The 27,494-nt window shown below is 37.0% G+C and overlaps 1 protein-coding gene across 1 annotated transcript in view; it reads left to right on the forward strand.

Annotated features, from left to right (window-relative positions):
* Positions 1 to 5,101: 5,101 nt before the first annotated feature.
* Positions 5,102 to 27,494, forward strand: part of LOC107297213 (protein diaphanous homolog 2) — an 80,581-nt gene continuing 58,188 nt past the window's right edge. Inside the window, exons 1-5 of the mRNA XM_029286251.1 lie at positions 5,102 to 5,198; positions 6,404 to 6,498; positions 10,180 to 10,281; positions 15,272 to 15,511; positions 19,112 to 19,241. Of these exons, the coding sequence (XP_029142084.1) occupies positions 5,138 to 5,198; positions 6,404 to 6,498; positions 10,180 to 10,281; positions 15,272 to 15,511; positions 19,112 to 19,241 (628 nt within the window). The 5' untranslated portion in view covers positions 5,102 to 5,137. The remainder of the gene's footprint in view (positions 5,199 to 6,403; positions 6,499 to 10,179; positions 10,282 to 15,271; positions 15,512 to 19,111; positions 19,242 to 27,494) is intronic.

Genomic DNA, 27,494 nt, shown 5'->3' on the forward strand with positions numbered 1-27,494 from the left:
AAAAAAGGCACTTATGACTTGGTTCCAAAGACCCAACAGTGCCCTCCCTGGTCATGTGACCACATTTTGGGTGCTTAGCAACCGGCCAACATTTATTGTGTTTGTAATGTCTTTTAGTCACAACTAGGGAATTCTAGGAGTTGAGGCTCACACATTTTAAAGTTGCTGAATTTGAAAAAACATTCATTTAGCGTGTTCCTCCTGAATATTCTGCCAGCCTGACAAACAAAACACTTCAACAAATAAACAAGAGGTCATCTGAGGTCTGTGTTGTGTTTTTCAGACACAGCCCACACGTTCATGTACCTACACACTTAGAATTCGGAGAAAAAACATCATCCCTAAAGTATTAAGTGCTTTATAAAAATAATACCGTTGGATTTCGTTATATGTCATCCTGAAGATGAATTTAATTGTTGAAGGAAATGAATGAATTTGTATCCAGGCAACCTAATGGAGGAGGGGACAGCTGCTTAAATGTGGTATTGAATAATGTTAAAAGGCTAATAGTTAGTAAAGAAATTCCTTCTTCCTTCTGTCTTTGAAAGAATAACTACAGAAATAAAAGCCGAAGAACTCTATGTTTTCTGTTCATTTCCTCTGCAAACTACAACTGGTTGCAAAGGCTTGATGGGTAAAACATCATGATGGAGACATCGCTCCTGGAAGCTAACTTGCTGATTTGTTCTATACATTTTTTTATAACTTCATAAGAACAGAATTTAGAGCCGACAATCACCTGGAGGAGATGTAAAGCCGTGCAGAGCTGACCTCGGGTTATTAGACAATATTGCACAATAACACAACTTTGGTTGCACGGAGATTTCATCATGCAGTCTTCACTACAGCGTTCCAGAGATAGAGCCCTCTGTGGCCACATGAGCTGACGAGGATGATTGCCATCGTGGGTACTATAACTTGACTGTTCCCTTTTGCATCCCTTGGTTTATATGGACCACACAGAAAAAAGATATTTTGAGCTACTGAACTTTTTCCAAAAGTTCTTCAAGCAACTGATCTTCTGAGAGGCAGTGAATTATCTGATCGTGGAAACAGCAGAAACTGAACAATGATCTCAGCCATTGCAGACAGTTGAACAGAGCCAACAGATCAGCTCTTCTCTGGTCCTGTATGCCCCATCATAATTTTACGACAAGAGGGATCTTTATATTAGTAACTCAGGTTTTACCTCCGATGATAGCCTGTACTGTATACAATTAGTCCTTGAACTACGACCACAGAATTTCTGTTGCTAAGCACAGTGGTTCTTAAGTGAGTCGTGCAGTTTTTAAGTCAATCATGTGGTCATTAAGCAACTCCATCTTCTCCCATTGACTTTGCTTGTTGGAAGCTGGCTGGCAAGGCTGCCGATGGTGATCACGTGACCCTGGGATGCTGCAACCGTCATTGAAACATGCCAGTTGCCGAGCCCTCAAATTTTGATCACGCGACTGTAGAGATGCTCCAATCCTAAGTGCCATTGTAACTTCAATCACTAAACTTCGATCACTAAACACTGTAACATTTTGGGGTGGGTGGGAAGATGGATTAGTAGCTTTAGTTACTATGTATGTCTTTTAAGTAATTGTATTGTAAATGTATTTTCAGAACTGCAGGAGACATCTACAAATCAATAATAGTGCTGAGGTTTGCATTTTCAACAAGAACAATGGGGGAAGGCATCATTTTTTTTTCCTGTGAACATCATTACTTTGCTTGCAGAAAAATGTGCAGGCACATTGTCCACTGCACCTAGAACTGACTGCAGATTTGTTGTCCCTGTTTTTTTCTGTTAAAAACAACAAAACAAAATAATAATGAAAAAATTTCTTCCGTGTCAAAGAGCATAGTCGATCAAGAAAATCTTATTAAGGTGTCAGTATGCCCAATGAATATTTCAGAACAAATGCCATATATCCTGAATATGGTAGCTCTCCTAGCATCAGTGTCAACTTTACTAAGAGGAGGAATTATTTCTCAGACAAAATGGCATAAATATTGCAAACGGTTGGAGCTATGGAGAGTCTCTAGAGTCACTTGCTTTATTCTCTTCTGCAAAAAAAAAGAAGAAGCTGCACTGAGGTCTCCTTGAAAAGGGAAAGAGCTTTTATAGGAAAACTTCACCAAAGTGGACTTCTCTGCTTTCTTTTAGTACTGAAATAACATCATTATGCAAAAAGGCACTCAAAACTTCATCGTTTTTCTAAGAGCAACTGCTATGAAGTCGGTTTTTGAGATAACTCGATTTGAAATTTACTTTCTGAGGAAACATTAGCATGACTTTGATGATGATGATGATGATGATGATGAATAGGCAGTGCTTGCTTGTAACTATTGCTTATCCTTGTACCAGGTTGTGTGTGGGTGAGCATAGAAGACCAAGAACTATTTAAGAAAAATGAAACAATTAGTAGTCCTTGAGTTACGACCACAGTTGAGTCCAAAATTTCTGTTGCTAACTAAGTGATATGTTTGTTGAATGACTTTTGTCCCATTTACGACCTTCCCTGCCATAAATTGTTAAGTGAATGGCTGCAGTTGTTAAATTAGTCACACGGTTGTTAAGTGAATTTGGCTTTCCCATGGACTTTGCTTGTCATAAAGTGGCAAAAAGGGATCACGTGACTGGCACAAACATGAGTCAGTTGCCAAGTGTCTGTAGCTCACGTGACCATGGAGGATCCTGCAATGGTCGTAAGTGTGAAAAACGATCAGTTACTTTTTTTCAGTGCCCTTGTAACTTTGAACGGTCACTAAATGAACTCTTTTAAGTCGAGGACTACCTGTATCTAAAAACTTGGGGGATCATTGAAAGAATTCAAAACTCCAAGAGAACGTGGAGCATCGTTTTCTGTGAGATGCTAGCAGGTGTTTGTGAAAATTAATGTCTGTGATTCTTACTCGTCTGTTAGAGGATTTATCCTATAAAGTGCCTTCCCAGGGGAAGCTGAGTCAACCCATCTAATCATTGGTTTAGGTAGCTGTCTCCTTTGCTTAGGACACAAGCAATGTCGGGCTGTTGTTAACACTACTTTGCATCTCGGCGTGTATAATTTTTAATGTTTAAATCAACATGGGATGTTCCCTAAGCAAAGAAGGCAGGTTGTGTATTTATTAATTAAACGAAAAAGAAAGTGCTGCTAAGTGTGTACACTTTGAAAAGGTGTAAGGGAGAAATGCTAAAGTCCTTAATTGAACGACTGACGTAATAATTTTGAAGGATTAAACTTGTTGGACTCCTGGAATTAAGAATTAGCGGTGATCCGTTAGCCATACAGATAAAACATTTTTGCTTGTTGATTTGTACTGATAGGTGATTATGAGTGTGGAAGCTAATCTTTTCTCACCTAGGAGTGGTCAGTTAGATGGCACAGATTCTGGGCTTTCGTGTAAAAATTTATCTGAGCATAGATCATGAGACTGTGTAAATGTTAGTGCAATTAGTTGTGTAAAAATTGGACAATTTAGAATCGAAGAAACTTAATGGATGGGGCAACCTAAGGAACCATCTTGTCCCATTCATATCATCCTGTCTACCCATCCAGTTAGGCAGGGAAGGTATATTGAAGATCTTGTTGATAAAGAATTAGAACAGAATAGAGCTGGAAGGGACCATGGAGGTAGTCTTCTAGTCCAGCCCCCTGCTCAAGCAGGAGAACCTATATACCATCTCAGACAAGTGACTGTCTAGCCCAGGGGTAGGCAATCTTGGCTCTTTTATAACTCGTGGATTTCAATTCCCAGAATTCCTGAGCCAGCCATGCCTACCCCTGGCCTAGCCTTTTCTTAAAAACCTCCAGTGATTGAGCCAATTTTCATTGGCAGGATAGTTTTGAGAACAAACGGACAAAAACCACAAGTGTGCTGTGTGTATCACCTTGAGCTCAGAGAAGAGCTTTTGATAAATCAAAAAAAATATATTTTTTTTTGCAATTTTTGATTTTACGCACAGGGGTGAGACGCTTACCCTTTAAAATTCCTTATTCAAGCATTTTATCCTCTACTCTACCTTGTCACCACCGGCGTTCAATATTTTGCTTTGTCTTAACATTATAACTGTTAAATTGTGTAGAGGTAATGTTTAATGGAGTTCAGTAATTGAGTTAATGATCAGGTGTGAGAGTACATTAAGTCGAATGCAGCTGTTAATTTTCAAAACCCATGTGTTTCCAGATTTTGGGATAGGCTAATAGTGAAGTTTTAGTTAATTAAGTCTCTGAACCATTACAACCTTCTTTTGGGTTTTCCTTGTCACCAGAACAATTGGCTGTGTTTAATTTCCTCTACCTTTCTCGTTCACACTGGCAAATGTCATTGTTACAAGTGCAGGTATAAAGCAGGTGTCATAATAAAATTATCCTTTCCGGGGGATCCATTAATTTCAGAGATATGCAGTACCACAGCATCCTTTTTCCTCAGCTGCACATGGAGCTCATCACATAAGCATAATCTGGAAAACAATCTCTTACAGCATGTTGCATCAGCTTTTCTCTCCGTTTTGAATAAACACATACGTGATGGCTCACAAAATAGATCTCCGTTTTCGTCGAAAACAAAATCCCAGTTGCTTGCCAACAGGTTTAATATAGACACTTGGTTTTATTTTGTTTTGTGAAGCATTTAACTATGCCTTCTCCGACACCTGTACCTCCCTTCCCAGTTCCCTTGGCTGTGTTTTAAATTAAGCTGCCTTGATTGTGGAAGAAGTCAAACGCAGCTTGGAGTTGTGTGGCTGCAAACCAGTAGGAGGCCCTAACATGCTGAGATAGAAAATTGTGGGTATTAGAGACAACCAGCTGAGTAGGGCTGGGATGATGGAAAGAGTGGACGATTCTCCAGTCTGTTTTGGAATTGGTGGAAACTCTCAATTTGCCCAATTGGAACCTAGTCTTAGCAACAACATCTTTTAGACCCCAAAGCAAACTTCAAATGTTACCCTTTGTGGGTCTTATCCCATTCTTTTGAGCGTGCACGTTCACTTGATATTTTGTTGTTTTAATTAAGCAAGGTCTTAAGAAAAATGTAGAAAACCAACTCTGGCATTTTAAAGGTTTCTGTGTATGTAAATAACCAAGGACGCTGCTTTTGCTTTGTAGTGAAAAAGACAGTGGAGAATGTGGAGGAAAAGAAGATAATAATGCCCAAGAAGAAAGTTAAAGAATTAAGAATATTGGATGGGAAGACTGCGCAGAATTTGTGTATGTAATATATTCATTTTTATCCAGGGCTCATTTGAGCGATTTTTCTCCAGCCTTTTCAAAAATAATATAGAGAGTAGGTTTATGGTTTGATACTTAGAGGTAAGCTATTATAGGAAAGGATTATATTGTCTTCTCTGCCCTTGTTTCCATTAGCGGTATCCTCTGAAGATACCATTTCTTCAGCAGAAATGGATGAAAATAGACGTGTAATAATGATCTTAGCTCTGTTTTGACTAGTGTAGGTATGGTTGCCCCCTCATTAGGACTTGGGTTCATTTTGATGGTGGTGTTTTCTTTCATAAACCTTAAGAATTAAAACAGTAGAACTTAACCGCATATGCCGGTGAAACATGGACACTAACCTCACAATCGATACAAAAGCTATGAATGGCGCAAAGAGCCATGGAAAGATACACACTCGGCATTACAAGACAAGATAGAAAGACCCACACATGGATTAGAGCAGGGGTCCTCAACCTTGGCAACTTTAAGACTTGTGGACTTCAATTCCCAGAATTCCTCAGCCAACTTTGCTCAGTCCACAAGTCTTAAAGTTGCCAAGATTGGAAACCCCTGGATTAGAGAACAAACAAAAGTATACGATATCATCAAGAGGTGAAATGGAAACGGGCTGGTCACATAGCAGAAGAACTGATGGCAGGTGGACCAAGGCAGCCATAGAATGGATCCCACTTGATAAAAAACATCCACGAAAGAGACCTAAAACAAGATGGATTGCTGACATCAGCAAGTATGGTGGGCCCAATTGGCAAAAAAAATCTCAGAACTGTATTGGTTGGAAATATGTACAACAGGCCTTCATCCTGCACTGGATAGACAATGGCTAAAATGTATGTGTGTATATGTGTGTGTATATACAGTATACACACATAGACATACACACACAAATACATAAATACACACATACTCTGATATAGTTAAAACATAAAAACAGCATTTTCAGATATTATACATCTATCCCCAGACTTGTACCATGTTGCCTACATTTCTAAGTTTTTTTTATCCTTCACGCCATAACTTCATTGCATAAAATGGTGTTTTATTTTATGCAATGCATAAAATGGATAGAAACTTGTCTTCAGATTAAGAATTCTGGATAAAAGCCATACTTTTCGCCATAAAATGTACAAGAGGTGCTCATTTAATATCCTCTCTCAAATTATGATGGTGTGTCATTTCAGCTATTTTCCTGGGATCTTTCCGCATGCCTTACGAAGAAATAAAACACATTATATTAGAAGTAGATGAAGCAAAACTGAGTGAAGCATTAATTCAGGTAAGTTACGATGCCATTTTCTTTGAACCAAATTTAACCCTTTTATGAAGCTCTGTGGGTATGTCAAGCTGGATGTTAAAGTTTGTTAAAGTTTGCTTCAAATGTCAAAATTACATGTCCTGAAAAGGGGAGGGGTTAAAATTCTGATTTATGACAAAGGTAATATGCTGAAAACTTTCACTGGAGATAATCCTTAAAACAGGGAGGGACAAATCCAGTTGATCCAGATGGAAGGATGGCCCAGCAGGGAACAGTAGGACCACATTCACAAATATGCATGTTGATTCACAACAATGTAAAAATCCTGTTTAGCATACTGTAACAATCTAATTATTTGTGTCATCATCTCAGTCTTTTAGTTAGGGTGAATTTTGCTTCAGCATATCTAGAAAACCTGGGATGACAAGATAACAAGAATCAGAAAAAGACAAGAGCTTCGTGTAATATAATATTGTTCAATATAACAATCCAGAGTCTGTTAGAAATTACTTTGATTTGGAAACAAAGCTTTCATTTGAATTGGTGAAAGAGCTCATCTCTATATGTTATGATAGGTTTAATAATGAAAACCCACAAGAACGCCCAAGTACGGCATCACTTAATGAGTTGTTTTGAGACAGGAAGGAAAGGTGATATTTTTGAATGCAAGAAAGGGCACCTGTTTCAATATTTTCACTTAACTAACCTTTAAGTGTGCAATTAACATTTACAGAAAATAAGCTCCTGTTAAATTATTGCAGAAACGGGAAAAGTACTTAAGTGATGTCTCGGTTCTGTTTAATGGGCAGTTTTTAACATCGCTGACGGGCCTGCAAAATCAGAGATATGAAGCATGAGGGATTGAATAAGTTGTTTTTCGATACTGTCACAGATACTTTCTTTTCACTTTCTCTAGTTAGATGTGTGGATTATACTCAGAATTTTTTGTTGTAAAATGTTTAACTGTAATGTAGCTATGAATGTGTTGTGATAGATTGGGCCCATGTGTGGAGTAAGACCTGAAAACTACACAAAGCCACCTCGTAAGGCAGATTTCATAGCTTGAAAGTTGTCGCTTTCCTTGTTCTTAGCTGCTCTGATGACGTTTCAATCTATTTTTCTGAATGGAAGCAGTAACCAGTTCTGGAAGATAATGATTGAACTCAATCATTATAAACTCAAGATTGAACTCATTCCATCTGAGGTTGATTACAGATAGTCCTTGACTTAACGACCACAATTGAGCGCCAGATTTTTGTGGCTAAGCGAGACAATTGTTAAGTGAGCTTTGCCCCCTTTTACAACGTTTCTTGCCCTAGTTGTTAAGTGAATCACTGTAGCCGTTAAGTTAGTAACATGATTGTAAAGTGAACCTGGATTCCCCATGGAGTTTGCTTGTGGTAAATGGGGATCACAGCAATGTTAATAAAAATATGAGCCCGTTGCCAAGCATCTGAATTTTGATCCCCTGACTCTGGAGTTGCTGCAATGGTTGTAAACATAAAAAAAATGGTCATAAGTCACTTTTTTCAGTGTTGTTAACACTGAACGGTCACTAAATGAATGGTTGCGAATCAGGGACTATCTACAATTATTGAAATCAAGCACTCTTTATTGCATACACGGTTGATTATTTCTTAAGCCCATTTCATCTTTGGGTATCATGGATCCCATAACTGTCTTCACAGCAATAACAGAGATATGGAATTTGAAAGCTGCTGACAGTTGGTGAAATGTTTGCTAACGATAGTCGGTTGTCATATAAATTATTATTTTTTCTTTCAGCTTAGTGAGAGTGAAAGAGCTCGCAGTGTCCTGATGTAGCAGGTGTTGATGAATTGCGTTCACACCATGCTCCGGTGTATTTATAAAACTATTTCATTCTGCCTGATGTGTAGGAAACAGAAAAGCCAGTCAGTGATACATTAAAAGCGACCTCAGATCTAGTTTCCAAGCTATTCGATGTGGCATGTATTTTATTTTAAGTTTCTCCTTATACTCTCACAGCTTGTCCACCCCACAAAAGTGCTTTGAGCATATACTGTATACTGTATAATGTGCTAAGCAATACACTATTTCATGGAAACAACAGACAGCTTAGAATTGCAGCACACCCTTCTTCCTGCATCAGTCAGTGTGTGCTGATGAATGTCTTCCATTTTTGAATGTTTGCAGTTGACCCTTGAGCGTAAGGTCAGCATACATTTTCCTTCCAAACCACAAAGAGGATTTTAGCTTTAGCACTGTTAGGGAAAGTGGCATTATATTCACAATAGGCTCCATGTAATTGTTATGCTTCCCACGTGTTAGGTGAGAGAGAAAACATTCAGGGCAGAGAACTAAGAATTATTGAGCAGTTGACATCCTCTAACTCAAGACACTTTTAAAAGTTTGTAATAATCCCAACTGGGTGCAAACACCCACTGACAAGTCTTTAATTCAGTTCTGATGTTGAATGTTTTATCCTCCTCTGTTTTTGTATTTATTGGACGTTCTCTCCTTATCTTCTTGCAATCTCTACGCTCAAGCTTTCTCTCATTTTCAATTTATACCTAGTCCTTGCCATCCAAGGTACATACAGTATTGCACTTTGGAGGTGCTACACCCCTCCTCCCCTAAATAATAAATAAAATAAATCAAGGTTGATGAAAGAAAATGCTTTTAATAAATGTGCAATGATCAGGGTGTGTTTTAATAGCAATAGCACTTAGACTTATATACCGCTTCGTAGTGCTTTACAGCTCTCTCTAAGCGGTTTTACAGAGTCAGCACATTTGCCCCAACAATCTGTGTCCTCATTTTACTGACCTCGGAAAGATGGAAGGCTCAATCAACCTTTAGCCCCTTCTGGATCAAACTCCAGACTGTGGAGTGCAATACTGCACTCTAACCACTGTGTCACTAGAGCTTTTAGGATTAGTTAGGATTTTTTTCTTTCAGAATCTTTCTGAAGCAGCCATTTATTTATTTTTTATCATCCAAGTCTTCCAAAATATATTCCAGCTGAACCCCCTTAGTTAACATATTCTGGTATAACAATCACAACAGCAACAATGGCTGCCTGGAAAAGAATTTGATCAGTGATGGCTCTAGAATCTGGAATAAAGGATGCCTGGTGTATAATTTATAATTGTTTCGATATAAGGCTTTATTGAACCATTCTTCAGAAGGGGATGAATAGGAAATGTAATTTCATGATTCACACTGAAGCCCCTATTTGGAATGAACGCTGTCATGAATATATGGAAAGGAACCACAGGCCTGTTTCTGGTGTAGAGTCTCATATTTCAAGGTTATAGTATCACCTCATTATATTTGGAGCCAGGATATACACAACCCTTTGCTAAAAACCTGGCAGAAATGTTTTCATTATATTGAATGGGTGGTGAATGCAATAATTCCCAAACAGTGACTATCTGGGGATTGCCTGCCTGTGAATTAAGGGGAAAAAAAGTGTTTTTCATGAAAAAAATAATTGTTCCATGGATATCAAAATAATCCTTTGAAGTTATAATGCATTTTGCAAGTTTAGGACATTAAAGAGAGACAGTCTTTTAACTACCGCAAATCACTTTTTCATACTATTGGACACCATTGTATGCTTGGAGAAAGATATGTGGGACAGTGTGAAGACCTCTAATTGTTGTTCCCCCTTCCCAGAGAGAGAAGAGCAGTAATCCTAATTTCTGTTTCTCACATTAGAACTTGGTTAAGAATCTCCCTGAACAAAAAGAACTTAATGCCTTAGCTGAACTGAAGAATGAATATGATGATCTCTGTGAGTCAGAGCAGTTTGGAGTTGTGGTAAGTTGAATTGTGTTTCCTCTCCTCTCCTCTCCTCTCCTCTCTCCTCTCTCTCTCTTCTCTCTTCTCTCCTCTCCCCTCTCCCCTCTCCGCTCTCCGCTCTCCGCTCTCCGTTCTCCTCTCCTGCTTCAAGACAGAAATTCTTTTAAAGTTGTGTTCCAGAAGATAATTGTTCCTTCAAGTGGGGATTTTTGGACACATCCATAAAGTCTTTTTTTTTTTTTCAACAATGCTGCAGTCTTCATCACTTTCTTTTTGAGAGATTTGTTTTCTACTCTACACGCTAGCTAAAACTCTTAATCCTGCCTGGCCTTATTTGTCATGATGATCCTAGGTTTGCTAGATGTTGCCACCTCGCTGGATCCCTAATCATTGGTCAAATGGTGTAATTAATTGTGGAATTAAAGATATTTGGAATGTCTTTTTCCAACTTTGCTGCAGAATGGTCTGCAAGCATAAAATTTTTTTAATCCATTAATACTTCTTTAGGTTCTTGGGGAGGAAAAAAAGGGTCAGAGCAATGTTACAAAATAGTAAGGTCCTTGGATATTTTCCTCTAGTAGGTTCCTCTAAGCTAGATATTACAGTTTTCATCAAAGCTAAAATATTGCTTCAAGGAAGGCTACGAGATACAATCTAGGAAAAGAAAACTTTGTGGCAAGGAAAAAAAAGATAACACTCAATTTGAACTGCATTTCTATATTAGCAGTTTTATAGGTGTTGATTGCAGCCACTCTGGTTTTGTTTCTGTTACACTGTCAGAAGTCCTTGTTTCTTTTGTACATTTATCTTCCCTTAGGGCTCCATCAAGACCTGTGAATGTCTTTTCCTTTAGAACAGAATTGCCATATTTTCTCACACTTGTCATTTAAGCTTCTTTTTGGTCTCTTTGGATTCCAAGATGTTCTAGGCTGAGTAAATTTTTCAGAGGCTGAAGGCTTCATTCCATGTAGTGTAAAAGAAAAAAAAATGGATAAGATTAGAGCCAAACAACATCTTACATGATGAGCTCCTGTGTAATTATCCAAGTAAATAGCCCACTTAAGAACCATCCCATTCATGGGAAAATTTTGCCATGTTCAAACTTGTAGGGAATTCTTAATTTATTCAAACAGCCCTATTTTGGGGACGGAGTGTTAATCTCTGACAGTTGTTCTACTTATCTGCAAATCCGCCGCTTACACACAAATGCATTTTTATTATTGTTTTATGTATGGCAAAAAATTCTGCCGGACCGCAGAAAGATTCTCCTGCTTATGGATCACAGAGCAGGTATATCAGTGGAAAGTGATTAAGAGCTAAAGAAAGCTATTCCACCTTCACTGCCTTTTTATTACCATGTAACCTCTTGGGTGTGAAACTTAATTCCAATGCATTTCTTTCAAGGTAGTCTGAAGCCTCCAACGATGTTTTCAACCTTTTCTCTCTGCTATCAAGGTTTGCTCATATGGGCCCAAATACATTCACGACAGCTAAATCTTCCAGAATAATTTCTAATCTTATTTTGCCTCATACTGTATTCTTTGAAGAAAAAATACATATTTTAATTTAGGTTTTGGTGAGAGAGGTTGCCTAAAGAGGGGGAAAGGGGGGCGGCAAATAAGAGACAACCCAACTCAGAGCTGGATAAGAGACAGAGAAAGAGAGCAAGAGAGTAAGAGAGTAAGGATAGCCACTTCCCTAGAGCCTCCCAGGCATATTTGGGTGAAAGTAGTAAGAGTTCACTTTGGCAAGATTCTGTTTGTTGTATGTAAGCAAATAAAGGACTGAATATTGGCTAGACGGTTCTATATTGTTCTTAAGCTTAGTCAAGTGTTACCCAGATGTATTGATACCAAACATCTAAGTCCATATTTTAACTGAAAACCAACTTCAAAGGAGATATAAAGTGAAGATTTGAGTGAGCAACTGTCTATTGCTTTCCTTGCTGTTGCCTCTATAAGGTGAAAATACAGTGATAACAACAAAGCTACCAATGTTTTGGATCAAAAATAGTACACAAATTACTATGAGAACAACTGTTAGGAGTAGGTATGTTGTAAGAGCATTGCCAGTGTTGTTTCCTGAAGCTTGCATGTCATTTTTTTGTTAAAGAGTATAAGTTCACAGTATATACTTTTCCATACATAGGCATGTATAAAATGTGTTGTTTGTTACAGTCTTGTTAAATGATGGAATTAGAGGATCACATCGTTGCTATACAAATACATGGAACCTTTCAAAGGTCCTATGCTGCTTATAAAATCTGATCATTTTTATAGATTCCTCTTATTCAGCCTGCAGTTAAAAATCACATCATTGCTAAAAGGACTCCTGCTTATAATAATCTGAGCCCTGGTGCTTAAAAATTATAGATTGGTTGCAATTTGTATCTGAAGGTGCGAGGTTGTTTGCTTTCTTCAGAATGCGCACACCTATTTGCATATACAAATTAGGTAAGTTAATGATTAATATAAGGCTTTAATTGGATAATCAATATACCCATCAAATCCAATAAAGGTCAAAATTAGATGTTTAAAATCCATTTAGAAAAGTCACACTTTCTAATTAGGTGACTTATTATAATAGTCTAATTAGCTTAATATTCTTATTTGTGCATGAAAATTGGAGCATCACATTTTCATTTAGATGAAACATTAAGATGAATTATATCTTCAAATTAGGTAACAGCATTTGGAACTGTATCCTAATATAAGAAAAAAAAAGTTTTGCAGAGAATTCGAAGAAGATGAAACTGAATGATGGAAAACAAAGGAAAGTTGCTATAGTGATATTTTAAGCTTCAGATATGAAAACTGACATATTCAAAACTGTTTATAGTTTTGATGTTGCTTTAATGTTTGTTGTTTGAGATTTTTCTGATCCAAAGAAATAATCTAGTATTTAATAAGCACTTCCTGACATGTTTTATGAATTTCACCATGGTAATCTAAAGAAAGCATTAAAAACAAATATACAATTTAATTGTCACATACATATTTCAAGTACAATAATGTTGATTGTATTTATTCTTTCTCCGTTCTCGGAGCACTTTTCTAATTCATTCTCCTTTTCCTTCCTTGCTCTTGCTTAGTCCTTAATCTTTATTGGAAGATGAGGGGGAAAAAAATATTAAGCAATGTTTAGTTCTTCAATATTATAAGCCAGCTTCCTCCGCACATAGATGCATGATTGGATTGCAACCCACTTTAGAGGAATTAACTTTTCTCAGCCTGACATGAATTTTAACTCCTTTCAAGAATACCATTTGACCTTCAGGAGGACAGCAAAATAACCCTCTTGAAGGAGGTCCACCAGGGCCAAAGAGTCTGATTATTTTAGGTGCTCAAGGAAGGAAACAGCCATTTGGAAATGCTTTAAGTAGCAAAAGCATAAATCTGTCAGAGGCTCTGTAGGGAAATAAAGTACTTGTAACAGCTTTTAGAAGCTATTGGTACTGCTTCCTCTTTTTTAATATCGTGAAGGATCAGGTTGAAAAATGAAATTCCCCTGTTGCTATTTTGATGGACAGTGACTTCATAATACAACTAAAGCCTTGCATATTATGCCATTGCATACAGTATCCCTGGGCGCTTCGCGTAGTGAATCATAAAACCAGAATCTAAGTCTTATGAAATGCAGCATAGGATCATATCTGACAACTGTCATAATTTTCAGTCAAATTGTTTTCCGGGCTTAACAAGGCTTAGTGAGCTATAATTCTGCGGCGACACTAAAAACATTTAGTAATTGTATCTGTTCACATCAGCATTATTTGCACGGTGATTATGCTGTTACCAGCCGTAATAGAAGCTCTGCGGTGGAGATCAACATCTTTCTTAATGGAGATTGAATAGAGTTCTATAAATCTCCTTCAGCAGTGCATATATCACAGGGGCTTTGATTAAGCTAATAGTAAACTCAACACCCGGGTTTTGCTTCTGATGGTTATACTTCTTTAAAATGTATATAGAAATCTCTAAAATAATATCGCCTTGGAAAATATCATCAAGAGAAAAAAAAAAGGGCATGGATAAAACTATTTGGAGGAATAAAGTAAAGTGACAGGATATGTCGTACGGGAAAAATAAAATAAATCACCAGCTAGCGTTCATTGTAATGTTTATTCAATATTCCAGGTTCACCCTTGTTTAATGAGCACTGTAAAGCTATTCTGTAATGGTATGTCAGCAATTACAAACATTTGTGATTGTCCCTAGCAATGCAAAGTTGAGCAAAAATGCAAAGGCCAGATTTAAATTAAATGACGATGTACATCAGTCATTGGTTTCATCGGTCAGGTTTTGTTTCCTGGTTATTTTAGTTAACTATGTTGTTGATAAGGTGACTTCTTTGCAAATTAAAAAAAAAGTCATTTAATGGTAAAGGACTTTTAAGCTTGATATGGAATGAATAAACAAATATGTATGATGAAGTGATTGGCGGAGGGGACCACTTGTGAAAAGGCTACCTTGCTGGCTAGAAAGCTTCAGGTGTTTGCTCATTTAAGTTGCCAGAATTCAAAATTTCCATCTCCCTCTCTTTCCATCTCTCTCTCTCTCCCCCCCTCCCTCTCTCTCTCCTCCCTCCCTCTCTCTCTCTCTCTCTCTCCCTCCCCCCATCTCCCTCTCTCTCTTTCCATCTCTCCCTCTTCCTCTCTCTCTCTGTCTTTCTCTCATCTATCTATCTATCTATCTATCTATCTATCTATCTATCTATCTATCTATCTATCCATCCATCCATCCATCCATCCATCCATCCATCCATCCATCCATCCATCCATCCATCCATGAAATTAATTAAGCCTGGGGGCAATTTTTTATTTTCCTTAGGTTGAAAAACCAACCCACCAGCCAGCCAGTCAACCAACAACTACCTAATTTAAATAAGTTGTACATCCCTCCACCCATGGAAAAATCCCCTAGAAATGTTGCCGTTCATTTCTATTCTGTTTTATTGTCTGAAGCACCTTTTTTCCCCCCCTTCATACGTTCATCCTCTTCCTTTTCAGATGAGCTCAGTGAAACTGCTGCAGCCTCGTCTCAACGGGATCCTTTTCAAGCTCACGTTTGAAGAGCACATCAACAACATCAAGCCCGGCATCATGGCTGTCACGATCGCGTGTGAGGAGCTGAAGAAGAGTGAAAGCTTCACTAAGCTTTTAGAACTGGTGCTGATGATTGGGAACTACATGAATTCCGGCTCAAGAAATGCCCAATCGCTGGGTTTTAATATCAGTTTCCTTTGCAAGGTGAGTGTGAACAGTATAAAATATATATTTGGAACAACCTGCCTCCAGAAGCGGTGAATGCTCCAACACTGGAAGTTTTTAAGAAGAGACTGGACAGCCATTTGTCCGAAATGGTATAGGATAGGGTTTTCTGCCTGAGCAGAGGGTTGGACTAGATGACCTCCAAGGTCCCTTCCAACATTGTTGTTGTTGTTATTATTATTATTATAACTATTATTATTTTCTGTAAGATCTCGGATGTATGAAATAGCTAAGTGGATGCATCCTTTTTTTTTTGTCCAACTATACTTTCTGCTGGGAAATTAGTCCTGTAATAGTTTTGTTAACTGAGTGGGAATAAGAAATAATATCCTTGTCTCAGAATAACCTTGAAAATTGAGGATATTTAAGATAACTTGTTTACATATTTCACCATTTGATTAAAAAATAATTTACTGAAATACAGCATGTATGTTCTTGCAGGTTGTTTTTTTTTTAAAAAAAAATATTGTCCTTGTAGAGTTAAAAATAGATAATTTTATGAGACCATCATTAATAAATAGCTAAAATATATCTAGATCTGAGTGTGTGGTTAAGCTTCTACTTTTATCCACTGCTACTCTAGATGTGTTAATGAGGGCAGCCAAGATCACAGTTATTGGGGGAAAATTGAGATGAGAAAACATTTTCTTTTTAGAAAGATAGCTATATTATTTTAAGACTAATCTGTTCTTGTATTGTATATTCACATCGGTTTATTTATCAAATATAACTTGTAATAAGGGCAATTAAAAAGTCACAGTTCATAATTACTACGATAAAAAAAGATGTGCCGCTGAATCTAAATGTCAAATAAAAAAAACATTATGCTACTAATATACGGTTGGAAATTGTCTGTGGGTTGTAAATCATAAATACAGGTTGTAGTTATGACTGGCAAGGAGAACTGAAAACATAAAATCCTAAAATAAAGATCTTTATGGTAGAGCAGCTTTTACTGTATCACGGAGAGGCTTGCTTTTTGTGTTATTGCCTTATTTTTTACAAAGGGGGGGGGACGCGTTGGCTCAACTGTCAAAGACAATGAGATTGTCAGCTGAAAAGCCGACAGCCCAGGTTTGAGATCTGAGTACCGCATGACACTCCTACTCACCTATCAGTTCGAAAGTATGCAAATGTGAGTAGATAAATAGGTACCACTTCTGTGGGAAGGTAACAGTGTCCTTTGTGCCTCGGTATATAGTCATGTTGGCGCATGGCCACAGAAATGTCTTTGGACAATGCTGGCTCTCTTGGCTGATCAAAGAGCATCAACCCCTAGAGCAGCGGTTCTCAACCTATGGGTTGCAACCCCATTTGGGGTCGATCGACCATTTCACGAGGGTCACCAAGCAAGGCTGTCCGCCATTTTTTTTGTCTGCCATTTTTTTGTCCGCCATTTTTTTCCCTTTTCCGGCGGGTGCCTTACCTCCCTTGGGCTGGGCCAGCTGGTGGTCGGCCTGCTCCGTCTCTGCCGCTTGCCAGCTACGCCTCGGCCGGCGCAGGGGGCGGAACCACGCATGCGTGGCGCTCCCGGGCAGGAAAAGTCCTCGACTTACGACCGGCTGGGTAGTCCTTGACTTACGACCGGTTTAGTCCTTGACTTACGACTGGTTTAGTCCTCGACTTACGACCGGTTTAGTCCTCGACTTACGACCGGCTGGGGCATTAAAAAGGTTGAGAACCACTGCCCTAGAGTCAGACATGACTGGACAGGGTGATCTGTAACATTAAGTAAAAGCCCATTTCCAATGCTGGCTTTGCAATCCATGACTGGTCTGTTGCTGAATTACTATAACTAGAGTTTCAACTCAGGTTGCTAGTTTTGAAACAGCATTTGAACCTCCCTGGGAGTGAGGTTATACCTTGAATGGGAGGGACATAATAACTATGTATGTACGCATGTAAGTTTGAAAAAAAAAAAGTTAAGAGATTAGTTTTGTTCACGAAGAGTTTAATCTCAGCATTTCTTACTGGAAGCGGTCTCCTAGAAGCAACAGATGGTATTCTTACCCTTTTTAATTGAGTGGACTGCGGTGAGGCTCCCCAATCACCTGTCACAAGGGCTGTCTTGAAATAATCAACCACGGTGCTGTTGATTTATGCATACCTAGCCCTGGGCAGTTTTGAACCTGAATCGCTGGGAAAGAACATTTTTTCAGTGGCGGATGTAGAAAGAAAGACATCTCGGAAGCTATGCATTAAATGTGTCTGGGTTCTATCTGCAAAACTAATATCTTTATGTTGATTGCAAATCCTTAAAAATGCATTATCTTTCTGGATGCTATAGTGCGGCCTGTGGAATTATTGAAGAAACCAGCAATTTGTAAACAACCCTTGGCAGAGAATTGCAGGACTTAATTTTGCTTAAATAAAAGAGACTTCCATTAGAATTCATGGACTGCATCAAGGCTGGCAGACAGAAGTAGTAGTTTTGATATATGCACTGAAGCATTCATGATTGTTGATTCATTGAACTGTTAATATTTATACAACTATGGTTCAGGGAAAAAAAAGTATTTGAATAAACCCACAGCCTCATTAGTAGTCAGGAGAGTACCACATCGTTGTGGTAGCTTTCAAAGTTTTGCATCTATAAATTGACTGGAGGTTGTTTAGCATTTTCACAATTGTTGCCATTCAAACAATGAGAAATGTGGCAGAAATTCTGATTAGTAAGTTAAATTTGGGTTGGTTGTCGTGTCTATTAAGTGGCTTCACATCTCATTTAAAACAAAAGTCATATAATATTTATAGCAAATTCTCATCAACCTGAAATGAAGTGTTGAATAGAGTGCAGTAAGGTTCAGCCCTAGGTCTAGTACTCTTCAGCTTTTTTATTAATGGTTTGAAGAGGTATGGGGAGTGCTTAAATGCTTATTTAACAGTGTACACAGAGTTGGGCAAAGAAAAAAGATGACCTTGATAGATTACAGAGAATAGAATAGAATAGAATAGAATAGAATAGAATAGAATAGAATAGAATAAGGTAGGATAGGGTAGGGTAGGATAGGGTAGGGTAATGGCAAATTCTAGTTGGTTGTTAAGAAATGAATATTGGCATAACATTATAAATCTGTATTATGTTTGGCCAGCCCTGTTGTTGCTCAACTAAAACAAACAACAAATCCTTGTAATTTTAGTGTGTATGTGTGTGTACACATATGCATATATAACTCTAGAATCATCCACAGTCATATATTTGAGTGATGGGAGATTTAAGACACTCCACATATAGTTAGACAGTATTTCAGGAGAAAGTCATATATATATATAAAAGATATTTTTCTTCCATTGGAGTACCTCTTTATCTAACAGAGCGAACAAAGAACATGTAGAACTAAGAACATTAAAACTAAAATTATAAACTGCTAAAAACTGCCTTTTAAAAAAAATAATATCTAACATAAGGGTTCTTTAAAAATAATATTTTAAGCCCACATTTTGTATTGGTGTTAACTTTGAAATGCAATTAATTTATCTTTGCAAGCAAATCCAAGAACATATGTTGAAAAAGCTTTCTTGAAGTAGAGTCCTAAGAAATCACGTTTCCCCCTTTTCTTATGTCTTCCATTTTTGCAGATTAGAGACACAAAATCATCTGATCAAAAAACAACCCTGTTGCATTTCCTGGCTGATATTTGTGAAGAGAAATATCAAGACATCTTAAAATTCCCTGATGAACTTGAACATGTAGAAAGTGCCAGCAAAGGTAACTCAAAAGATAAAACGCGGAGTAATTTTGATCTGCTAACTTGTGGAAAGTCTTTTGAACACTGAATTTTTTTACCGTGTGGAACTGTGAAAACTGTAATGATGGGTAATGCTAATATATAGTCCTTTTCCAGCTGTTTATTGATTAGGAGAAACCAAATAATTTGCTTTATTATGCAATTAATAATAGGATACAATACTTGATTAAGTATTAAGTAATAGGATACAATACTTTTCCTATAGGTAAGTTCTCAGAGTGTGGCCTGGGGCACTGGAGGTCCTCAAGATCATTTCAGAGGTCTGCAAAGTCAAATAAATAATTTCTTAGTTTTACTTTTGAAACCAGTAAATGTCCCAAAAGTAATTTTTCAAAAGGCAACTCAACTTTCTTTGTTTTGCTTGAACACATTTTGCTTCTCATTCAAGAAGCTTCTTCAGTTCTGGGTGAGAATTAAAATGTCTACAAACAAAACAAAGAAAATCCAGTTAGATTTTGAAAAAGCACCTTTGGGACAGCCATGATCTGGATAACTGAGAATCTCCATAGACATTAGACCAGTAAATATTGATGGATATGACCCATGTAAACTAAGCCGTTTGGGGGTCCTCAATCATTTTTAAGAATTTAAAGTGGTGCCAAGTCCAAAATCTTTCACAGCTGCTGGCATAAAAGGTTTCAGTTAAGTGCTTTGAACCACAGAGGCGTCACCTTTCAACTCATTAACTATCTCAAAAATTTAGTTTCTTATCTTTATGTGCAATTAAAATATTCTGTTTTTCTCATCTGATTGAATGGTTAAAACCAGAGCTTTAGCAAAATTACAGAGATGTCTCACTTTGGGGGGGGGGATAACAGAAATTAAAAACCTGTCCAATTAATCCACATTTTGGGGGAAAAAAGGCTTTGCAAAATGCAAAAAAGGTATAATAGATATTTAGTCTACATAAATTAATCTTATTTTCATATGATCCCAAAGGAACAAAGCTACAGAATTTGCCTTGACAATGTTGTCTATAACTCTACTAGCCCAAACTCTTGATATCGGAACATTTTGGCCCTGAAATCTATAGGCACACATGGATAAAATATGAAGGTGGTTGCTAAATTAAATTCAGATTAGGTTAAACGTGGGTCTTATCAATTAAATATAATGAATTTAACAGTGTTTGCCATCACTTATGTAATTAGAAACAGATGGTCGATTCCCTATTGCAGAACTTTACATAGCTTTTATGAATGTTCACCGTGGTGCTAGTGCTTATGCTAATTATTCTTCAGTAAAGTTTTGGATCTGAATTGTAGGGGGTCAGTATTAGAGAAAATGTTCTTATAACTAGATGTTTTACTATCCAGGTGTATATTATAGCGGAGTTCAGGCATGAAATACATTTTGCCTAATGATCAAAGATGAACTTTAATATAATATATAAAACACGTAAGCTATTTTTAAGACAACACCTACACACATACAAGTGTTACCATCTTACTAGGTAGCTTTGGCAGTTTCACTGAAAACCTCTGAAGTGTTAAAAGGTCAGCTCAAGGGATTGGTAAAGTTTAATTAAAACCACTGTACCAGAAAAAGCGGGAAAGACTTAGGAATCTAAAATCCTATTTCCCTTAAGATTTTGAATATATTTCAAGTTGAGTTGCTTAAGTTTTCTTCTTCTTATTCGTCTGTCCGTCCGTCCGTCCGTCCGTCCGTCCATCCATCCATCCATCCATCCATCCATCCATCCATCCATGAAATATTTGGATCTACTCAAGAAACTCTTAAATAAATAAAAAACGATTAACATTTCCCAGGACCATACTTAATTGATAAGCAGTGGAAATTCTTGCACGCTTTGTAACTGCAACTCAAGGCTTAAGTACTATAGGTAATTGTTGGCATTCACATTTAACAATACATAGTATGGATTAAGTATGGAAACCCTTGTCTTCAGATTAGTCTTTTTTTTTCTAAAAAAAAATAATAATCTTATTTTTCAAAGGATTCCCATTAGTGTCCCTGGCTGGATGTAGCAGCAGATGACAAAAAGCTAAGCAAGATAAGATCTGTGGGACATTGGGACAGGGACAATCAGAATGTCTCAATCTAGAGTATACCATTTTTGTGTTTTTGTCAAAAAGAAAAAAAAAGTATGTAGATGTGCCCATATAATCACTGAGAGCTGACCTTGTCTTAAAAAGCTTTATTTTTTTATTGAATATTATAAAATGGAGATGTTCAGGCAGACAGAACCCATGAATTTGAATGGCATAATATAATGTAACTTCCAGGTGTTCAATTGCTTTAATTTTGATACTATATACCTCATTTAAAGTACAACATCGTAAGGACACATGCCAGTTATTTTTATGGCCAATTGGGTATACATGAAAGATCTAAGATAAATTACCTCTATTCTCCAAGTACCTCTACTTTCTTCCTTAGGTGCTATTATTATTACTATCATTATGCATTTCATTATATAATGTTTTACCTTTTTATCGCAAAAGAGAATGTAAGTCAATCAGAGAACAGTTGGATCAGAGCAGTATATAAGCCGCAGTAAATAAAATCAAATACATAACAAAAGACAAATATTATAAGCAATAAATAAAAGTAGAATCAATAATAGCCTAAAGCATAGAAAATTAAGCTTTAGGCTTAAAATGTTTTTTTTTTTAAAAAATAAATAAATCCAGGGAATATTATGATACCTGCTTGAAAAGATAAAGGTGAATTTCTCTGGAAGGAGCATTCTGCAAATGAATTATCACAAGAGAAAATGTTCTGTCTTTGGTTGACAGATACATCATTCCCACTAACAGAGCTGTATCACAATCTTGATATTCATAAAAGCTTCAGCAATAATACATCTTGATCCTCTTCTAGATGCCTCAAAATTCTTTAGATTATACTGTAAAACTAAAATACCTACCTCTGGGAAGTGTGTGTTGAGAAGTTTTTTTTCTTTAAGCCTTTTTTTTAAATAGAAATGATGGGTCCTAAGGTATTTGTGAAGACAGTAGGAAGTGTTAGAGTTAGTCTAATGACGGTTTTAAAAAATGCTCAGGGCTTACCAAATCAGCCATGCTGGGGGAAAAAAATGAAGCGATGGAATTATTCCACATGTAGGTGCACAAAAATTGATTAACATACACCCAGCATAAGCAGACATCACTGTAATGAAATCATAAGGAATCATTTTAGTGGCTTGCACAGGGGAAATCAGAATATTGGATGTCACACTTTTGCAGGGATGAAAAAGAGGATTTACCAAACGGTAATTGCTATGTGCTTGTGGAATTACACAATTGGTTGCAATCAATATCATCATAGTTTAAAATGGGAGAAACATCATGACAGAACTTGTTGGGTTTTTTTCCCCTAATGTGATTTACATATTTAAGTAGGATGTGTTGACAAAATGTATATTCCTTTATTTTTTGTACCATAAAGGAAAGATGATAAAAACCCTAAGACAGATACTTTCCTGTCAATACTCAATTGCTCAATACACATTAACTTCCACAATTATTGTGGAGAGAGGGGTGGGGGGAGCTAATTAATATATCCAAATGCAAAATGTTCAGGAAAAGAATTTTTAATCAGTAAAAAATGATCCGTAGAAATCCACAGGGCAAGTGTGAAAGGATATTTTGGGGTCCCTTATTGCCAGCACAAAACTCTATGGTATTTGTTCAGCCTCAGCTTTTGAGCTATTAGTATTGACTGACTAAAAAGGATGATCTGTTGTAGATAATTTAAAGCTGATTAACTTTAATTGTGTTGCTGAGAAAGGATGGGCAATACATACAAAGAAATCATGGTAAAGAGCTCATAAGTCAGATTTCATAATTGGATTTTTATTTCTCAATTTATATTGATACTTCTACATGAGATAAAATTATGTATACATTGTTTAAGTTATTAAAAAATAGTTCCAGTCCTCTCCTCTCCCCTCCATTTGTCAAAGTCAATCAGCCCTACATCTCTGCTCTACTATTGGGTATGTTTTGTTTAATGATAAGAAGGAATAGGGGTGACATGATAGCAGTGTCCCAAAATCTAAGGGGTTGCCATAAAGAAGAGGGGGGTCAACCTGTTCTCTAAAGATTGTGAAGGTAGGTCAAGAAGCAATGGATAGAAACTAATCAAGGAGAGAACTAGCCTAGAACTGAAGAGAAATTTCCTGACAGTGAGAACAATTAATCAGTGTTCTCTGGACTTGCTTCCAGAAGTTGTAGGTGCTCCAACACTGGAAGTTTTTAAGAAAAGATTGGACAAACATTTGTCCAAAATGGTATAGGGTTTCCTGCTTGAGCAGGGGGTTGGACTAGATGACCTCCAAGGTCCCTTCCAACTCAGTTATTCTGATATTCTGGTATTCTCAGTTTGTATTCTCTCTTTGGATTCTCGAGATGAGCCCATCTTTGCCAGCTATCTTTTGTGGATTCTATTTTAAATACAATATCCAGAGCAAGGTTTTGTTTGTTTGTTTGCTTGTTTAACAGCAGGCACACCCTGAGACCTTGTGATACTCATAATAGTTCAAACGGATTTCCACCATTCTGCAATATAACTCAACCCATAATAAATGGTCTGACTTAACACATTACAGAGGGAATGATAAACTGAAAGCAAATATTCCTCTAGTTTACGATTCTTGCAAAGCACTCATCAAATGAAAACAATCTGAATTTCATTCAGGTTTAAACGGTCAACCTGGAACATTCAGAAATTGTTTGTCTTGTTACAGTGTTGATTTTTGTTCATCCAGAGTTTTCATGCTTTGCATTGAAAAGATGCCTGGTACATAAACGTGTACATGTACATGTTTATGTATATGTATAGCGCTTCTGTTAAACTTTAAACTGTTAGACGTTTTGAACTTGAGTGCTCTGCTTTTCCTCTGCTGCATTAATGAGTAGTGTAAGAGGAAGAACTTTGACATTTGAGGAGGAGAGAGAACATGCAACTCCTGAAGTGCTAATTAAAATGTTGTGAAACAATATTATCCTCTTTAGTTTTACATTGTTAGTTCTAATGCAGATTCCTTTTAACAAGCTTCCTAATCAGAATGCACTGGGCCTCTCATTATTTCTCTTGATTCAGGGAAGATGGTCCTTTTGTAATCCTCTTGAAAATGCAAAATAAAACAACTCAGAAATATAAAACAAAATTTCTTTCGTGAACATTTCATTAGTACTGTAGAAACAACACGCGTCCTCATGTTAAGGCTTTCTGTAGCAAAGAAGAGTGTGTTTGTAGCTTAACCTAGATAAAATACATTGGGTTGGTGAACTAAGGGAACAGAATTGTAGAGACTTTGAAGCAGACTTAACTATGTGTTATGACCCAAACCCATGATTTATGAAGAAGTAATTAATGTGAATATAGAGTAAGAGGAAAAACCTCTCTCCACGTAACCGGTCCTTGGTGCCCAAAAGGTTGAGGACCTCTGATCTAGAGAGTGAAGCTTTCTTTCTTTTATAGAGTGCAAACTTAATATAGTCCCCCAAAATTAGTTTGGAAATCATAAATTTATAATTTGGAAGGGTTCTGTTAGGAAGGCTTTGCACACTGTGCAAGAATCCAAATTAAAGCATCTCTACCTGTCAGCTGTCCAACCTCTTCATCCACGAAGACAACCTTGCTGCTTCCTTTTTCATTGGTTGTTCTGTTGAATTCTTTCTGATGTTTCACTGAAACCTTCCTTTCTCTAACTTAGGACCATAATTCCATGTTCTTGTGCTTTGGGAGAAAGAGAGCAGGTGATGATCAGGGTTTTGATGAGTAGGATTATTTATAGCTATGAACAAAAGGACTTTTCGGCTTCTTTTTCATTCTTATATATTTTTCAGAAGCAGAGTTAACTCTGTGCCTGTGTTCACACAAAACTAGGATTTTTTTTATTATTATTATTATTATTGTTATTATTATTATTATTATTATTATTTACTTGGTGAATGAGCTATAGCAGCCTGTTTCACTAAGGCTGTTCACCAAAACAAATGAATTATAAGGTTGAACTAAACTTGGATATATTTAGATTGGATAAGCCTATTTAAGCAAATGCCTATTATTTCATTCTCTTTTTGAATGATCAAGCAATTGCTTTATCTTTTATGATACTTTTTGCTCTTTGATTTAATGACATTGCAAGGTGTATGCTATTTATTTATTTGAGATATTTGCTCAACTTGCCGTTGTGATCCTGAACAGCAAAAACAGGTTAAACCAAAGAACGTCAATAACAGAGTAGCTAGCAAGAATAAAAACAAAAACAAAATATAAAGCACAATGGAGGCCAAACCACTGCTATGTACCTATTCTCAAGCTGCTACAAGGTCGCTTATTCCAGAGGTCCCCAACCTTTTGGGCACCAGGAACCGGTTACATGGAGAGAGGTTTTTCCATGGACCGGAGAGGGCGTGGTTTTGTGTGCTGCCTGCATCCTGTGGATGGGGCTTTGCTTGTTTGCGCGGTCCAGTTGCTGGCATGCCGCGGCCCACTACTGGTCCATGGACCGGGGGTTGGGAACCCCTGGCTTATTCCACACCTGCCCCAATACCCATCAGAGGATAATCATCTCAACAGAGAAGACAGGTCTTCTGGGTTCTACCAGATGATCTCATTTCACAAAAGGGACCTACAGCAAGTCCACTCTGTTGGATTTTGTGGAATAGGTGGGATTTTGTGAAATACTTGAAAATACGGGATCCATAAAGGACTCCCCTTTCTTCCAGTGAAACTTCTCAAGAGTCTTTCTCTTGAGTCGTGCCATATGGTATCTTGTGGAACATGTTCAAATCTCGGTACACGTTCTTCATGGACGTGGGATTCTGTTTTGACTCTAGAGATGATTGATCAACATTTCTGAGAATTTCAGGTTAAAACTGTTAAAACCAGCTTGCCTCTCATGCCTCCCCCCCTTTTTTTTTCTTTTTTCCCCACTTGTATCTTATTATGCTGCTAAATCTTCACGAACACAACGAAGACTTCACATTGTATTTCCTGTATCTTAATTTTGCCATGAGGCTGTTCAATAGTGAAATAGGTTATTTTCTATTCTCACTCCTTGACATATTGTCTGCGTTTTTTATCCAGCGTGTGGTTTCTTTGCTTTTTATTTGCCTCTGAAATGCAAAAATATGTCCTGGTTTTGATTACTTTCTTCTAGCTTTTTTTTTTTTTTAAATTTAACCGTGTGAATGAATTGGGATGCTGTGGGAGACAGGGAAAGGAGGATTTACAGGAGTTTCATAATGTATTAACTGTGTTTGTTTATTAATTTCAGTTTTATTCATTACAGTTAATTGCACCCCTTATACTAATGGGGTTAATTACGGCCTCCTATGGTAAATCTTAATCGTCTCAATTTGGGTAATCTCTAGAATAAAACTATTGTAATATGTTGGAATGACTTCAAAGACTGCTTATAAATAGGGAAACAATCATTGAGCCTATTTTAATGGAACCTATAAACATACAACCTAGGTGAACACTTTAAACAGTGTTCAGCCATTATAGCAAAGTCATAATTATATCATTTAAATGGAGAGTTATTTCAAATCCCTGCTCATTTTAAGATGACTATAAATACATTGGAGAATAATCAGGCACCCTGAAATTCATCCAAAATATTATTGCTGTCCTGAATATGTCCTCGTATTTTTATACTTCTTTCCTCCAATAAAGTACTTTTTTGAATCTAAATATCATTAAAAGAGATAACGTCCCTTAGAGGTCTGGAGACAGACTTACATTAGAAGAAAAATGTCTGTGTATGAATAACACATAGAGCAAAAGAAGACTTGAAATTGGGAAATTTGTTGAGCAAGACTGTTACTTTGTTGATTAATAATATTTCTCTCCTAAATCACTCCCTCCCCAAAAAAGTTTTCTAAATGTAGGATAAGATAAATGCTTCCACTGACAATTCTGTTGCAAAGTAGCATATTATCACATTTGTGAGCTGAGAATTCCATTTTGCTTGAAGTTGTTTAAAAAGTCACTTTGCTAGTTAGATAATGTGCTTATTACTTACTCTCTCACTGGGTGTGTGAAATGCCCTTTATCTGTGCTTACTTGACCTTCCTCTTCTTCTAATTCAGAAATACTGAAGTTCAGGTGTTAATAAATTGGTTTCATATCACTTGTGTTAATGTCTAATTGCTTGTCACCTTCTGCCTTTTAGAGAACATAGGAGAAGAGTCACATTACTGTGCTATGCAAACTGTGATTATAGAGGAAAAAAG

This window comes from Protobothrops mucrosquamatus, unplaced genomic scaffold (assembly GCF_001527695.2).
Source record: "Protobothrops mucrosquamatus isolate PMUCROS unplaced genomic scaffold, P.Mucros_1.0 scaffold3185, whole genome shotgun sequence".
NCBI lineage: Eukaryota > Metazoa > Chordata > Lepidosauria > Squamata > Viperidae > Protobothrops > Protobothrops mucrosquamatus.